This window comes from Molossus molossus, unplaced genomic scaffold, assembly GCF_014108415.1.
Source record: "Molossus molossus isolate mMolMol1 unplaced genomic scaffold, mMolMol1.p scaffold_m16_p_26, whole genome shotgun sequence".
NCBI lineage: Eukaryota > Metazoa > Chordata > Mammalia > Chiroptera > Molossidae > Molossus > Molossus molossus.
In genome coordinates this window covers 184,885-200,826 of record NW_023425362.1, presented here as the reverse complement: position 1 = coordinate 200,826, position 15,942 = coordinate 184,885, and the positions used below count along the sequence as shown (strand labels likewise).

General features: G+C 57.5%; 1 protein-coding gene and 1 non-coding gene across 2 annotated transcripts; one reads left to right on the top strand and one right to left on the bottom strand.

Moving 5' to 3' along the window:
• Window positions 1-1,315: 1,315 nt before the first annotated feature.
• LOC118641202 lies at window positions 1,316-1,422 on the bottom strand. Its single transcript, XR_004961564.1, has one exon. It is a non-coding gene; the product is annotated as a U6 spliceosomal RNA (small nuclear RNA).
• A 4,004-nt stretch (window positions 1,423-5,426) lies between these two features.
• Window positions 5,427-14,990, top strand: MAPK8IP2 (mitogen-activated protein kinase 8 interacting protein 2). Its single transcript, XM_036278217.1, has 12 exons — window positions 5,427-5,524; window positions 6,408-6,513; window positions 7,826-8,098; window positions 8,216-8,315; window positions 8,406-9,587; window positions 9,865-9,940; window positions 10,046-10,218; window positions 10,541-10,650; window positions 11,202-11,306; window positions 11,420-11,490; window positions 13,812-13,910; window positions 14,307-14,990. The coding sequence occupies exons 1-12, from the start codon at window positions 5,460-5,462 to the stop codon at window positions 14,377-14,379; spliced, it is 2,433 nt and encodes an 810-aa protein (XP_036134110.1). The 5' UTR covers window positions 5,427-5,459; the 3' UTR covers window positions 14,380-14,990.
• The last annotated feature ends 952 nt before the right edge of the window (window positions 14,991-15,942 follow it).

Genomic DNA, 15,942 nt, shown 5'->3' with positions numbered 1-15,942 from the left:
AATTCATTGTCATATTTTCTTCTCCCTGTATTTTAGAGAGAGAGGAAGGGAGAGGAAGAAAGAGAGAAACATTGATGTGAAAGAGAAACATCAATTGGTTGCCTCTTGTATGGGCCCTGACCGGGCATGGAACCTGCAACCTTTCAGTTCATGGAACAACGCTCCAACCAACTGAGCTACCTGGCTGGGGCCATTGTCATAATAGTTTTAATTATTGGCAGAAATCTGTTTTCTGAATGCTGTAATTATTCATGAGATTTCTTTCTTAAACCAGAAGAAGGGTTTTTTTTTTTTGTTCTTTTTAAAAAAAGGCATAACAGTATTATAAACCCCATGACTTTGTACTCCTTATGCAGAGACGAGGATATGCCATTTATTTTAATGTTAGATTATGCTTGTTTGCTGATGGAAATGATCCAGAAAAGGAGAACATGATGATGCATGAGAGAGTGTTCATCTCATGCCAGGGACTTGAACAAGCAATAAGAAAGGGGAAGGGGGTCAATGGAATGCAGATCTATGGCATTTTTTTCCTGTTGTTTTTTTTTAGAGAGAGAAACACTGATGTGAGAGAGAAACATGGATCAGCTGCCTCCTGCATGCCCCCTACTAGGAATCAAGTCCACAACCCAGGCATGTGCCCTGACTGGAATTGAACCAGGACCTCTCAGTCCATGGGATGACACTCAATGCACTGAGCCACACCAGCCGGGCTGTGGCAGTTTTTTTTTATTAATTAATTTTTGTTACAGATGTTTCTCCTTTTTTCCCCACTGATTCCCCTTCCCTGCCCTGTCCCCAGCTTTGTTGTCCATGTCCATTGTTCATGCATACATGCATATAAGTTCTGTGGTTTATTTCTTCCCCACCACCCCCTCTTCTGGGGATTGTCAGTCTGTACCCCACTTCCACGTCTCTGGGACGACCCCATTCCTCAGACTGCTATGTTCATTATATTCCACAAATAAGTGAGATCATATGATACTTGTCTTTCTCTTTTTGGCTTGTTTCACTTAGGATGATACTTTCCAGGTCCCTCCATGTCGTCTCAAAGGATAAGAGATCTTTCTTACAGCTGCGTAGTACTCCATTGTGTATATGTACCACAGCATTTTTTATCCATTCGTCTACTGATGGACACTTGGGCTGTTTCTAGATCTTAGCTATTGTAAATAGTGCTGCTACAAACATGGGGGTACATATATTCTTCCTGATTGTTGTTTCAGGCTTCTTAGGGTATATTCCTAGAAGTGGGATTACTGGGTCAAATGGAAGTTCAATTTTTAATTTTTTGAGGTCACACCATATTGTTTTCAAAAATATGGAACACTTCACGAATTTACGTGTCATCTTTGCGCAGGGGCCATGCTAATCTTCTCTGTATCGTTCCAATTTTAGTATATGTGCTGCTGAAGCGAGCACTGTGGCAGTTTTTATAATGTGGCCCTGAATTCTTTACACTCCTCCCATTAATTTTTGTTGTTATTGTTAATCCTCACCCGAGGATGGGATATCTTTTCATTGATTTTTAGATAGAGTGGAAGTGGAAGAAGGAAAGAGAGAGAGAGAGAGAGAGAGAGAGAGAGAGAGAGAGAGACATCAGTGTGAGAGAGACACATCAATTGGTTGCCTCCTGCATGACTCTGACTGGGGCCTGGGATCAAACCTGCAACCCAGGTATGTGCCCTTGACCAGGAATCAAACCCGTGACCCTTTGGTCCGCAGGCTGATGCTTTCCACTGAGCCAAACCAGCAAGGGCGATGCACCTTCCATTGAGATGTGGCATCTGTAACCTCTTTCGAATATGGATGGGTTTGTGACTGCTTTGACCAATAGGTATAGCAGAAGTGATGTCATAAGACTGCCAAGGCTAGATCAGAAAACGCCAGCTTCTAGCTGGCCCTCCTGGGACATTCACTCTGGGCAAGCCAGCCATCGTGTCAGAAGTCCGAGGACCCCGAGACTGCCATGCTGGAGAGGCCTCGTGTTGATCAACTGCCGACCTTGTGAGCGAGCCATCTGGGACATTCAGCACAGCTGAGCTCTGACTATAGCCAAACCACAGGGGGGACCTCAGACAAGAACTCACTGGAGTCCTTTCTGGATGTACAACCTTAAAACTAAGCAGAGTGAAATGGTATATAATAGTTTAATTGACTAAACCAGCCAGTGGTTAGCTACACAGAATAGTACCTGGAGTCAGAGAGTGGTGGTGACTCAGTAAGAGAGCAAGAGAAATAAGAGGAATGGTCAGAGGACTGGATGCTTAAAATCAAGACTCAGGAGGTGGTGAACTTATTTGTACGCCAGCGTCCCAACAAAGTGTAGCTCTGAAGCTTTTCATCTTTATTATATAGTTCTCTTTACAGTTTTAGCTATTGGCGTTTTTATTTCATGTAAATGCTTTCTATACTATGTGAATAGAATCAGAGACAGATGGTTTGCATTTAGTTTTCTAATCTTTGAGAATATTGTCAGAAAATGTCCTCTGACTTCTTAGGGTTGGGTCTGTGGTCGGGATGGCTGAAATTGCATTGTTATTCCAATTTTCCCATACAGGTAGAGTCAGTTTTGTGTGTGTGTGTGTGTGTGTGTGTTTATCCTCACCCAATGCTATTTTTCCATTGACTTTTAGATAGAGTGGGAGCGAGAGAGAGAGAGAGAGAGAGAGAGAGAGAGAGAGAGAGAGAGAGAGAGAAACATCGATGTGAGACAGACATCGATTGGTTGTCTCCTACACAATCTCAGCTGGGGCTGGGGATTCAACCTGCAACCAAAATATGTGCCCATGATCATGAATCAAACCCATGACTCTTTGGTGTGTGGGTCGATGCTCTAACCACTGAGCCAAACCAGCCAGGGCAGTTTTGTTTTCTACTATCTATACAACAGCACAGACCAAAGTATGAAAATGGTGGAGTCAAAACCTCTTGACTTGTCATTTAAGCAAAGGAAATGGAGCCTGGGAGGACAGTGGGTGGTCAGGAATGCAGGAGGAAAATCAACAGTGTTTGGGGCCCACCTTTGAGGAAAGAGGATGTCAGGAGGGCTTGGCCAGCTTTTTGTGGACCTTAGTTCTTTCATCCATACAGGGGTGCTCTAAGGACCATATGAGGTAACACATGTAAATTTAATGAAATGTGCAAGAGGTAAGGGGCATAAACCCCTTCAGGAAAGAGATTTTGCCTTTTTGTCAATGTATCCCTGAGCCGGAAAAAACAGAGTCCTGAGGGTTTGGGAGGAGATGGGCCGAGTGTAAGCAGCAGGGGGAGGAGGAACATAGATCATGAATAAGAACCTTGATCATAAATAAGCCCATGCCTGGGGCTGTACACATGCTGTATCATGTGACCCTCATGGCATCAATGTCCGGATAAAGAAACTGAGGTACATAGGATTGAGTAACTTGTCCATGTTCATAAACTTGATGGCAAGACAAAGACCCTACGGATGGCGACCTTCTGTGCTCTGGAGACATATGGAAGACTTCAGAAAAAATGGGAGTTGGAGACCCCCACTTCATGATTTTTATATTCATGGGGGGGGGCGCAAATCATCTGATAAGAGGAGGGAAGGGGAGAGAAGCTTTGATCTGAGGTGGGCGGTAGGGATGTCAGGCTTCAAGGCTGGTGCAGTCCCAGGTGGAGGTGAGTCCTGAGGTCTTTATGGGAGGACCACTGGAGTCAAGAGAACCAAAGACTGTTGACTGATTAGAAGTTAAGGAACTGACTGACCAGGGCATTGGATGGGTCATTTATGCAAATGTTCAAGTTAACCAGTTAGATGGCAAGACTCAGGATCACGAGAAAATCTGGGAAGTTGGGGTCAAAACTCTGAATTCTGGGAAGAGATCTGGAGTTTTGTGGAGATAGTCAGGGAGTGGTTAATATGTCCAGACTCCTCAGAAGATGGCAATATTTTTAGGGGTTCTAAAATTGAAAAGACAGCATAATGACAACAATTTAATGCCCCAGATCTGGTAGAGCTCATAAGTCCTCTCATTTACCCATTCATTCATTCATTCATTCATTCATTTGCTGAGCACCTACTTGGTGCCAAGCAGTGTGATTGGAGCTTGGAGGTTTAAAAATAGGTAAGATAGTATCTCTGCTCTCCTGAAACTCTCAGTCTTTAGGGAGGGAAACAAACGAATAAATGCCATTATTAGAGAAACACTGTAATTGAGATAAAATCTATATAGATTGTAGGGGCGCAAAACAGAGCATGGTCTGCCCCTGGCTGTTCCCTCTGGGCTGGGATGATTGCCACCCAGAGAATGGATGGTCTTGTTCTTCCCAACAGCATGAATTCCTGCCCTGGTTTCCAGGCATTAATCACTCAAGTACATCATCCTTCCCTCAGAAATAATTTTCTACAGAAATAATTTAGACAAAGAAATGTCAGGGTACATAAATTCATTGCGTTCTTGCTGGAACTCCTGCTTCCTGCTTTAGCCAAATCTACACAAGGTCTTCCTAACCTGTCTCTGTCAGCTCTCCTTATAGCTGTGGCCTGTCCTTCCCTCACTCCAACGCCAGATGACCCTGACCAAACCCAACTCTTGAGCTCCATTTCAGACATTGCTCTCCTCACACAGCTCGTACCCTAAACAATGCCAGTCACATAGCTGGAGCTTGAGAAAATGTTTCCAGTTGAATGAACACAGCCTCTGGGTTAACTGTACCCAGTGCCCATCAATACCTCTGTCCAGCCTGTATGGTCTGCACTATGTGCTGGAAGTTCAGTTTTAGCCCCAATCAGCATCCTCTTTGTGGTCCACTCTGAATCCAGCCGGGATCAGCATCCTCAGCAGATGTCTGTGTTCTTCTCCAGTCAGCACCCTTTCTGGGACAGCTCCTCCGGCCCCGATCAGCGCCCAAGGGCGGACAGCTCTCCCGCCCCGATCAGCACCCAAGGGCGGACAGCTCCTCCAGCCCCTCTGCACGCCCTTCCCAGGGAGGGGGCCTGAACCACCTCGCCGCAGGCTCAGGACCCCAGCTGTCCTGTGCAGCCGCTGGGGCGCACCACGCCACCAACCCCTCCCCCCGCGCAGTTCACCAGAGGTTAGGGTGACGCCTTCCTCCGACTTCCCGGCGCAGGAGCCTCCCTGTGGCCTGTCACTCTCGCCTGTGCCCACCCGAAGACCCTCCTGTACCCGAGCCGGATCTCCCATCTCCGCCAATCCGCTTCTCACCTGCCCCCCCAAACAAACCACGCACCGATCCTTCCCCAACCAGAGCCTCTCCGTCAAGCCATCCTCCGTCCTCCAACCAGCGGCCCGCCGGCCCCCGCCCCGCCCCCAGCCTCCTCCTCGGCTCCCCTCCCCCGCCGCGCTCCGCTGCCGCGGTGTCCTGCGGGGTGTCGAGGTGTGTCGCGGGCGGGGTGTCGCAGGGCGTGTCACGAGGTGAGCGGGGCGCACGGAGCGGCGGCGCCCCTCCCCCAGCGCGCTCCGGAGAAGATGGCGGACCGCGCGGAGATGTTCGCTCTCTCCACCTTCCACTCGCTGTCGCCGCCCGGCTGCAGGTACGCCCGCCCGCGGAGCCGGACTCCGGCCGCGCGCCCCACCCCGCCGCCGCGGGACCGAGCCCCGGCCCCCGCCGCCCGAGGCCTGGACTCTGACCTCCCGCCCTCCGTTCAGGGTCTGTCCATTTTGTCCTTCCCTCATCCACGGCCTCCAGCCCCGATGACTCCCCCGCCGCTCCCCTCCCCCCCAATTTCCCCCTGGGATCCCGCGCCGCACCCAGCCCTGCAGCTGACTCCTCCAGGGTGAGGGCTCGGCCCGGCCCCTGAGGGGCAGCCTGCCTGGCCAGGACACGAGCACCCCTCTGTGCTTGGAGTGTCCTTTTGGCCTTGTGGGGCCTCTCCTTGGCGGAGGCCCGGCCTGGCCTGGCCTGCGGGGCGCAGCGAGGGAGCGCCGACATCCAGCCGGGCGTCCTGGGGGAAGGGGCCGACGTGGGGAGAGGGCCTGCCCTGGGCGGAGAGGAGAGACAAAGTAGCCAGACTCGGCTCCCAGAACGGGCTCGACCCCTCCCTCTCCTGCTGCTGCTGCAACCTCCGCTCCCCCTCCCCCACTCTGCTCAGGCTGACTCCCCTGAGACTCAGGCTGTGATCCAGAGGGGCCGGGGCTGAGCAGACAGAGGAGGACTGGGAGGAGGGCTGAGGGGACAAGCGGCCCCTCTGGGCTGGTCACGGCTCAGATCCTGGGGAAAGTCCCCTGGAGAACAGAGCTTGGGTTTCACAATGATGGCAGCATGTGTGTCTGGAAGTTGGGGGTTGTGGAGACCCTGAGGTCTAGGAACTGGGTCTCCCTTGGCCCCTCCTAGGCCCAGATCCCAGGCTGGGCACCCAGGGTTGCCGGCTCCCGCAGGAGCCCTGTCCTTGCTCTCTGATTGGGTCTCCTCTCCAGGCCTCCTCAGGACATAAGCCTGGAAGAATTTGACGATGAAGACCTGTCTGAGATCACCGATGACTGTGGCCTGGGCCTCAGCTATGACTCGGACCACTGCGAGAAGGTGGGGAGGGACTGGAGCATAAAACCCTCTCAAGGGAGAGCCTCCCTTAGGCTCCCCTTAGAGTTCACTTGGGGTTTTAGGGTGGGTCTGAGCTCAGCCTTGAAACAAGAGAGCCTCTGGTTGCCCCCTCTCCCATTGTCTCTTGGTCTAGGTTCTTTCTGGATGTCAAACCTCTTTTCTCTAGCAGACTGTAGGGCCTACACACAGTGTCTTCCCCATCCGTCCTTACAAGACCCCCATCAGCGGGCTAGCATGGGGGAGCAGAGGTGTTCCTATGCTTTGGGTGCCCTCTGTGCTCAGAGCACTTCCCAGAAAGATCTACCCCCTTCCAGCTCACCTTGTCTCCTTCCCAGCCCTGTCCTCACCTGCATCTCTCTGCCTCATGTCTCCACCCCTGCAGCTGTTTCTCCCCTATCTCCTTCCTTCTTTTCTCCTCCTCCTGTCTCTCCACGTTTCTGTTTTCATTAATTCAGGAACATGTCTGAGCAACTGCCACGTGGCAAGTGCCAGGGGCCTCCAGGTGCTTGAGAGAACAAGACAGGTGTATCTGGTGCCTGCAGGAGCTTATAACTTATTAGGGGAGAAAGACATATCAGAGGGATGGCTGCCTGAGTGTCAGGACTGGGCTTCACCTGGAGGACACAAGGTGCAGTGAGAAGGGATGGGGAACCCAGCCAGACCTTCCAGTGGAAATGGCACAGAAGCATGCCCTTAGGGAGGACTAGCAGGAGCTGGGCTGATGAGGGAGATAGGAGGGAACAGGAGAGAAATTGCCCCAAAGGGATTAACTCTGTCAGAGGCCCTGAGGTTGGTGCAAGCCAGCTGTCTCTTCCTTCATGCATTCATTTGATATTTACTGAGCTCCAGCCATGGGTGGGTCCTGTTCTTGGCTGTAGAGTATGCCAGTGCTCAGTATGGACATTCTGCCCTGGTGGGGCTTTGCAGCTTGGTGGAGGGGACAGGCCAAACACTGTCTAGTAATTGTAAATCGTATCACACTGTTACGAAGGAAAGAGTGGTGGTGTCGAATGTGATGGGGTTTGGGGTGAGATGAGGCCAGCAGTGGGTTGGGCCACTCTGAGAATCTCTGTCACCCAGGCTTAGGCATTTGGGCTCTTACCAAGAACCAGAGTGATCCTTAGGTATCTTAAGCAGATTAAAGAAAAACCGAAACTGCTCTGTTGGGGAGCAGAGTGACCTGGAGGTTTCTGCCTCTGACTTATAGCTCCCTGCTTTCCCCTTTTCTGACACCTGGGGCCCTGAGTCACTGTCACACTGTCTCCCAGCTCGGCCCTGTCTCTCCTTCCTGCAGGACAACCTCTCCCTGGGGCGTTCGGAGCAGCCGCACCCCATCTGCTCCTTCCAGGATGACTTCCAGGAGTTTGAGATGATCGATGACAATGAAGAGGAAGAGGAGGAGGAGGAAGAGGACGAGGAGGAAGGAGAGGAAGAAGGAGAGGACAAGGCAGGGGGAAGACCCCACTCAGAAGCTCCTGCTCTGGAGCTGCTGATCCCCTCCCCCTCCCTGGAGGAGCCCCACAAGCACCGGCCCACCACACTCCACCTGACCACACTGGGAGCCCAGGTGAGCACCCAGACCCATCATGGGGGACTGTGCTGCCCATGCAGCCTGTCACTCCACCCTCCACCGTACCCCCAGAGCTGGAGCCTCTGCTTAGCGCCTCTTGTGTCTTTCTCGCAGGACTCCCTGAACAACAACAATGGTGGCTTTGCCCCAGTGCCTCCAGGCTCCTGGCAGGAGACAGCGCTGTGCTCATCCCCTCAGGAGCCCCTCCGAGGAGGTGAGCAGGGCCTCGGAGGGGAAGGAAGCAAGGGAGGGAGAACGGGAGGATGGTGGGCTGGCTGACGAATGCCCCATCCCTGCTCCGCAGAGCCACCAGCCCCTCGCCCGCCCGCTGAAGCCTGTCCCCGGGGGACACAGTCGCCTGTGGGCTCAGGTTGTGACTGTGAAGGGAACCGGCCTGTGGGGCCCCTAGCGCCCAACGAGGCCTCGCCCTCCTCGGATCCTGGCATCGAGGTTGACCTGGGGAGCGGCTCCAGTGGGGACCGTGGGGGCCGTCGCAGCAGCCAGGAGCTGTCCTCGCCAGGCTCTGACTCCGAGGACGCAGGGGCAGCGCGCCTGGGGCGCATGATATCGTCCATCTCGGAGACGGAGCTGGAGCTGAGCAGCAGCAGCGGCCGCTCCTCGCACCTCACCAACTCCATCGAGGAGGCCTCATCGCCTGCCTCGGAGCCGGAGCCTGCCGGCGAGCCCCCGCGCCGCCCTGCCTTCCTACCCGTGGGCCCCGACGACACCAACAGCGAGTATGAGTCAGGCTCGGAGTCGGAGCCGGACCTCAGTGAGGACGCCGACTCGCCCTGGCTGCTCAGCAACCTCGTGAGCCGCATGATCTCCGAGGGCTCCTCGCCCATCCTCTGCCCTGGCCAGTGCCTGTCTCCCGCACTGCGTCCTCCTGGGGAGCCCACCTCGCCGGCTGGTGGGGCCCCGGAGGCTGCGGGCCCCGGAGGCGTGGAGCTGGTGGACATGGAGACACTGTGCGGGCCGCCGCCCTCCGCCCCGGCCGCGCCTCGGCCCGGCCCCGCACAGCCCGGGCCCTGCCTCTTCCTCAGCAACCCCACGCGCGACACCATCACGCCACTGTGGGCTGCCCCCGGCCGCGCTGCCCGCCCCGGCCGCGCCTGCTCCGCTGCCTGCTCAGAGGAAGACGAGGAGGAGGAGGAGGAGGAGGAGGCCGAGGACAAAGCGGGGCCCCCGGGGGGCAGGGGCGCAGGCCCTGAGGCGCCGCTGGATGCCTCGCTGGTGTATGACGCAGTCAAGTACACGCTGGTGGTGGATGAGCACACGCAGCTGGAGCTGGTGAGCCTGCGCCGCTGCGCCGGCCTGGGCGACGACAGTGAGGAGGACAGTGGTGGCGAGGCCAGCGAGGACGAGGCGGGGGCTGCCCTGCTGGGTGTTGGTCAGGGCCCGGAGGGCGCCTCCCCAGACAGCCCCGACCTCACCTTCTCCAAGAAGTTCCTCAACGTCTTCGTCAACAGCACATCTCGGTCATCCAGTGAGTGGGAGGTGGAGAAGGGGTGGCCCCGATGCCAGGTGGTCCCCAGGGGGCCCAGGGCAGCCTGCAGTCTGGGAGTGGTTGGCTGGGCATGGCCCTCTTACACCCCGGAGGGGCCGCGGGCTTCCCCCAGGCCCCTGGTAGGCTGGGTAGAGGTGGGGGGGCTGCTCTGCCTCCCTCCCCGGCTCTGGACCAGACATGTGGGGGAGGGGAACTTGCCCAAGCCTGGAAGTACTTTCCTCCCCCTCTGAGTGGCTGTCTACTGTCTGTTTCTCAGGCACTGAGTCCTTCGGCCTTTTTTCCTGTCTGGTCAACGGGGAGGAGAGAGAGCAAACCCATCGGGCTGTCTTCAGGTACTGCCTCCCTCTCGTGGTCCGTACGCAGACCTCACCGGACTCTGGCGGACACAAGCCAGCAGCCCTCTACCTCCCGGTGACTCGCCTGTTCCCTGCCCGCAGATTCATCCCTCGCCACCCCGACGAGCTGGAGCTGGATGTGGACGACCCGGTGCTGGTGGAGGCCGAGGAGGACGACTTCTGGTTCCGCGGCTTCAACATGCGCACGGGGGAGCGTGGGGTCTTCCCTGCCTTCTACGCCCACGCGGTGCCCGGCCCTGCCAAGGACCTGCTGGGTGAGGCTCCCTTTCTTGCTTTCTTTTTTTAAAAAACATTTTTTCTTTATTGATTTGAGAGAGAGAGGAAGGGAGAGGAAGAGAGATAGAGACATCGATGAGAGAGAACATCGATTGGCCGCCTCCTGCATGGCCCCCACTGGGGATCAGACCCACTACCTGGGCATGTGTCCTGACTGGGAATCGAACCAGTGACCTCTTGGTGCAGGGTCGATGCTCAACCACTGAGCCACACCAGCTGGGCGAGGCTCCATTTCCAAGGGACAGCTTGTCACCTCAGGCCCCCCCACTCTTCTGACCTGGGCCCCTTGTGAACCCCCAGGGAGCAAACGGAGCCCCTGCTGGGTGGAGCGCTTCGACGTGCAGTTCCTGGGCTCTGTGGAGGTGCCCTGTCACCAGGGCAATGGCATCTTGTGCGCAGCCATGCAGAAGGTCAGTGTGGAGGGGGCCACCCCGCCTCCTAGGCTGCCAGCCCCTGCAGGGGCCAGACCTCTGTGGGGAGGCCCCCACCCTGATTCAGAGGCCTGGGCAGGGCTCACAGCTGTCCCCCGTCACCTTGGGGTCCCTTGGCGGGCTCAGTGGGGCCTCCGCCTTCCTTTATCCCGTCCTCCTCTGCGTGAAAATCCAGACCGGCTCTCACTGAGCCTTCCTAGGGGTCATCTGCTCACTCAGTCACAGACTCAGCGGGCAGTTAGTGATCAGCAGTCATCTGCTGGTGGAGCAGGACAGCCCTGTCCCTGAGACGCCCCCATCCAGGCTATGGGGACAGGCAGGGAAAGCTGGGGTGGTGGGGGCCGGGGTGGGGCTACCAGGTTAGAAGGAAGGGTGAGTGCAGAGGGGTGACTGGCTGGTCCCGAGACTGAGGAGTGTCCCGGACCCTGCTCACGTGCTCCAGATCAGGGCCAAGGACCTTCGAACTGATCTAAACTGTCCCACCAGTAGGGGGGCCCCTGAGCCCCTCTTCTCCGCTGACTTCTCCCCAGATCGCCACTGCCCGGAAACTGACGGTCCACTTGCGTCCTCCTGCCTCCTGTGACCTGGAGATATCTCTTCGGGGGGTCAAGCTGAGTCTGAGCGGTGGACCCGAGGTGGGGTGTGGGGCTTGAGGCAGGGGAGGCTGGGGGCCCGCCTGGGGCATCCCGCAGGGGTGGAGGAGTGTCCCCGATGACTCCTCTAATGGGCGTCTCTGCCCCTGCCCCAGCTCGAGCACTGCAGCCATTTCTTCCAGATGAAGAACATCTCCTTCTGCGGCTGCCACCCTCGCAACAGCTGGTGAGAGCCTCCCCCAGAGTCCCCAACCCTGAGGCTGCCCCCAGGCTCAGGAGACACAGATCAAACAGGCTTCTGTCTGGCCGGGGGTGCAGACAGACAGGCACACAGACAAGTGAGTGCTGAAGGCCTGTGGGGTCTGGTGGTCACCCGCATGGGGCTCCAGTGAGCAGACCTGTGGTTGGTGGTGGGGCTGGGACTCAGGAGGCGACTGAAGACCACTCTGCATTCTGGACGGCCAAGTAGGTGGCGGTGGGTCTTCCAAGGAGGCAGCTGAGCCCAGGCTGTGGGTGAGGGGCAGCAGGGGTCTCAGGGTGTAGCTGGGTGAGGCTGGAGGGACGCGGGTACCTGTGCCCTTCTGACTATGCCAAGGAGCTTGTACTTGATCCCATTGTTTTGCTTTGGGGCCACAGTGTGACACAGTCAGGTTGACCAGCTGGTTCTGCAGAGTGGCTGGACCTAGGTGCAGGCCAGGTGGCTGCTGAGGGCACCCAGGTGCTGTGGCGGCCCTGGGGAGGTGGGACAGGCAGGACCTGGGTTGCCTGGATGTAGCCGCTGACGTGCCATCTGGGTAATGGGCAGATGTGACCACTGGCAAGTGAAGTGCTGACAGCCTGGGGACCCAGCGTTCATCCACAGGTGCAGGGGGACTGAGCAGCCATGGTCACATGGGTCTGGAGTGTGGGAGAGAGACCTGGAGGGAAGGTGTCCGCTCGGAGCAGGTGGATAACTGCGGCCGTGAGGGAATGCGATAGCCAGGCAGAGAGAAGTGACGGGCGTGAGAGGGGAGGGGCAGTGCCAGCATTGTCACCAGCGGGTGTGGGGTGCAGGCTTCCTGCCCAGACCAACTGCTGTCCACGGCGTCCCCATGTCCGAAGGAGGGGAGGCGGTAACCAGAGAGCAGGCCCCACCAGGGCTCACGAGGACTCGGTGGGCTGTTGGAGGAAGGACACAGAGCTGCTGGGCCGGCTCTCTGTGGCTGGGGGGGTGTCGCCCTCGGCAGGTCAGCCAGGTTAGATGGTGTGAGAGGACCCACCGTCTGGACGCTGCTCTGAGGGGTGGACAGCTGGACAGTGCCCAGGCTCAGACCAGACATGTGGACAGGGGCCGAGGATGATGCCAACCAGAGGGGAAAAGACACCGTTATTTCTCAACGGAGAGAAACTGGCTGCCCAGCTAGGGCCTCCAGGCCAGACAGTGGCCCAGGTGCAATTCCTTGAGAAAAGGGGGGTCAGACCAGTGGTTCTGGATCCAGATGTGGAGGCAGTGGGGGAGGGGAGCCCTTCCTAATGTTTGTTCCTTCAGCACTCAGCCCAGTCCCTGACAGTGAGAACACACTTACGAAGGCGCGTCAGGCGACTGGTCAGAGCAGGTGTGTGCGGGCGTGTTGTTCGGATGAGGCAGCATGTCGCCTTGGAGATCGCAGCCTGCTACCGACTGGCTGTGTGTCCTCGGGCAGGTTTCCAACCCTCTCTGGGCTGAGGCTCTCTCGTCTCAGAGCTGCTGTGAGGTTCCTGTGAGTGAATAATCTAACGAGGCAGAACGGTGCCTGGTGCTTGGTAAGCGGCATCTAAGTTTCGGTGACCATGACTGAGTGTTTGACCATGGCGTCGGAGGCCGTGCCGTGTTCGTGAACCACAGGAGCATGTTTGCTGGCCACAGGGCCGTCACGTGGTTCCTATCTGGAGGAGCCACGCAGTCCCAGTTCCGTCGATGTGGTGGAATTGGCCACAGTTGGGGGAGTCTCAAATCTCGTGCTGCGGGCCTCTCTGGACAATCTTTCCATTGACGTCGTGAAAAGAAAGGCAGAGGTGAACCACAGCTGCACAGGGACTAGATGAAGGGCAGCCGGTGCGAGGTTCTGCTCCGGGAAGAGGGTTTCGCAGGTGATGGGCCGCTGCCCAGCCCACGTTAGAGCTCAGAGAGCAGCTGTTTGCAGGACCTGAGGTGGGGCTGGGCAGGCTCAGGGCGACAGGTGACACAGACCAGGCAGGGGTCAGCTGAGACAGGGCTGGGTGAGGCCTCGCTGTGGTCTGTGGCCCAGCGCCGGCTCCGGGTGGGGGCCACAGCACTGGCTCGAAGAAGGAAGCAGCAGCTGGACACCCCCGCTGTGGAGAAGTTAACACGGATCATAACTCCTCAGTGGTGCCTATGCTGGGGTTGGACCCAAAAGATGCCTTTGAGTCCCTGAGTCATGGGACCCACACATTTCTCCTATCCCCATCCTCCGCCGGAGCCCTCGGTGGCTGCCTTGTCTGTCCAGATTGCTGGGGGGCCTGAGGTGAGTGGCCATGCTCTGATGCCCACACGCTGACCCCCTGTAGCTATTTTGGCTTCATCACGAAACACCCTCTGCTGAGCCGCTTTGCCTGCCATGTCTTTGTCTCCCAGGAGTCGATGAGGCCCGTGGCCCAGAGTGTGGGGTGAGTGGGTCAGAGGGATTGGGGGGGTCCGGTGGGGGTGGGCGGGCACAGGGGTGCCGATAAGGGAGTTGGCCTGGGGAGATGGGCTGGGAGGTGAGGTTTGGGGGCCTTGGGGACTGGGGAGTGGGGTGCAGAGTTTGGGCAGACCTGAGTGGGAAGGTCAGGTGAGAAGCAGTAGAGGTGGGTGGGAACTGGGATGGGAGCTGGGAGCAGACCCTGGGAGTGGGAAGGGGCAGGCACACTGCCTGGGTGGCGGTCAAGGGGGGATTGGGGCGTGGGGCCTGTAGTGACCAGGACGGCTGGGGAGTGACCTCTGGGGGAGCCAGGCGGGCCCAGTTGGGCGGGAGGAAGCCGAGGGCAGCCCTGAGTGGCAGGTGGCTGCTGCTGTCTCCCCAGCCGCGCCTTCCTGGAGTATTACCAGGAGCACCTGGACTACGCCTGCCCCACAGAGGACATCTACCTGGAGTAGCTGCCCGCCACACTCCTGCTCCAGGTGCAGCTGGTGTTGGGGTATCTGAGAGGCCACGCGGCTTTGGCAAGGACTGGATTGGGGGCACGTGGGACCTGCCTTCCGGGGAGTCTCAGACACTCCTTGCTTGGCAGGGGCTGCGGGAGGGAGAGCTGTGCCCCCCGCTTTCCCTGTGATCTCCTGTCTGTCTGTGTGCCTCCTCTCCTCGTGTCTGTCTCTGCCCCGTGCCTGCAAACTCTCCCCTCGCTCTTCACTGTGGGGTCAGAGCTGGGAGGGGGTGTGGAGGAAGGAGAGGCTCCATCCAGGTGATTGATAAAGCCAGGCTCCCAGGTGGCCCCTCACGCCCCTCCCCAGTGATGTAAAAGGAATTTTAATTTTTATAGTGAATCTCAAGGGGTCACCCCATCCTTGACCACAGGGACAAAGAGAGGGACCCCCACGCTGCCCCACATGGAGCTCAGGGGGAAGCAGGGAGGGGTTCCCCAGAAGGGCTTTGGGGATACTCCTCAAGCCCCAGACTTTGCTCGAAGGAGGGTGCCCTGCCCCGTGCTCTGCCACACCAGCGTCTGCTTTGCCGCTGCAAACTCCCCGCAGTCCAGCACCTCAATAAACTCTGCTTGGTGTGACCCTGTGTATTTCTGGGGGGGACACATGATAGGTCAGGTGCCCAGGCGCTGCCCGTGGGGTTACGAGAAGCCTCGCCCCTCAGTGCTCTCCGAAGTCGGGCCAGGGGTCCCTGTGGTGCCCACTGGGGATTCTCCCCCCCCCCCCATGCAGTCAAGTGGCTGGAGAGACAGGTTGCTGGTCCCCGCTCTGGGGCGCGGGGCCGGGGAGTGGGTGTGTGTGTCGTGAGTGTGCGGGAGGGCAGCAGCCAGTCTGTTTAGATCTTAAAACCGGTATTTTAAACATTCTGCACAAAGAACCAGAAGAAAGGAGTCGACCATTTTTCACTGTGCCCTTAGGTTTTTCTAGATGCTACTTCCCGGAGAATGGGCTTCCCTGGCCCCTCGCCACCCTGAGCCCCACGCTCAGGAGCTGAGGTCAGCAGGCTCCTCGCCAGGACGACAGGCCCTGGGGGGGGGGGGCACAGGTGGAACCGGGCTCTGCTTCGGTGTCTCAGGAAGCAGGCCCGGCCTCAAACACTCAGCACCTTCCCTGGCTGGCAGGCACCGTGTCCTCATCTGCAGCCCACATTTGTGGGACTGGGTTAGGAAATAATGTGCCTCTGTTGTCGCAGCCAACCTGTGGAAGCTGCCCCCCAAAGATCTTACTGGGAGAGTGTTGAGAAGGAACAGAGTGGGAACGAGATGGGCGGCTTGGCCCTGCTGTGGGTCCCCATGTCCTGGAGATCACTGCTGGGCAGGGGCCGACTAGTGGACCCCAACAAGGAGGTGGGTGCTGCGGGAAGATGGCAGGCTCTGGACAGTAGGCATCTTAACTCATGCTCATTCCTTATTGTGAAGTGTTTACAAAGTGTCCCCACTCTTGCTGGGGAATCCTGGGCCCTGACTGCGTGTTTACTCAGGTGACCCCCCACCCTCTCCCCCTTGGGGCAGGGAGGTG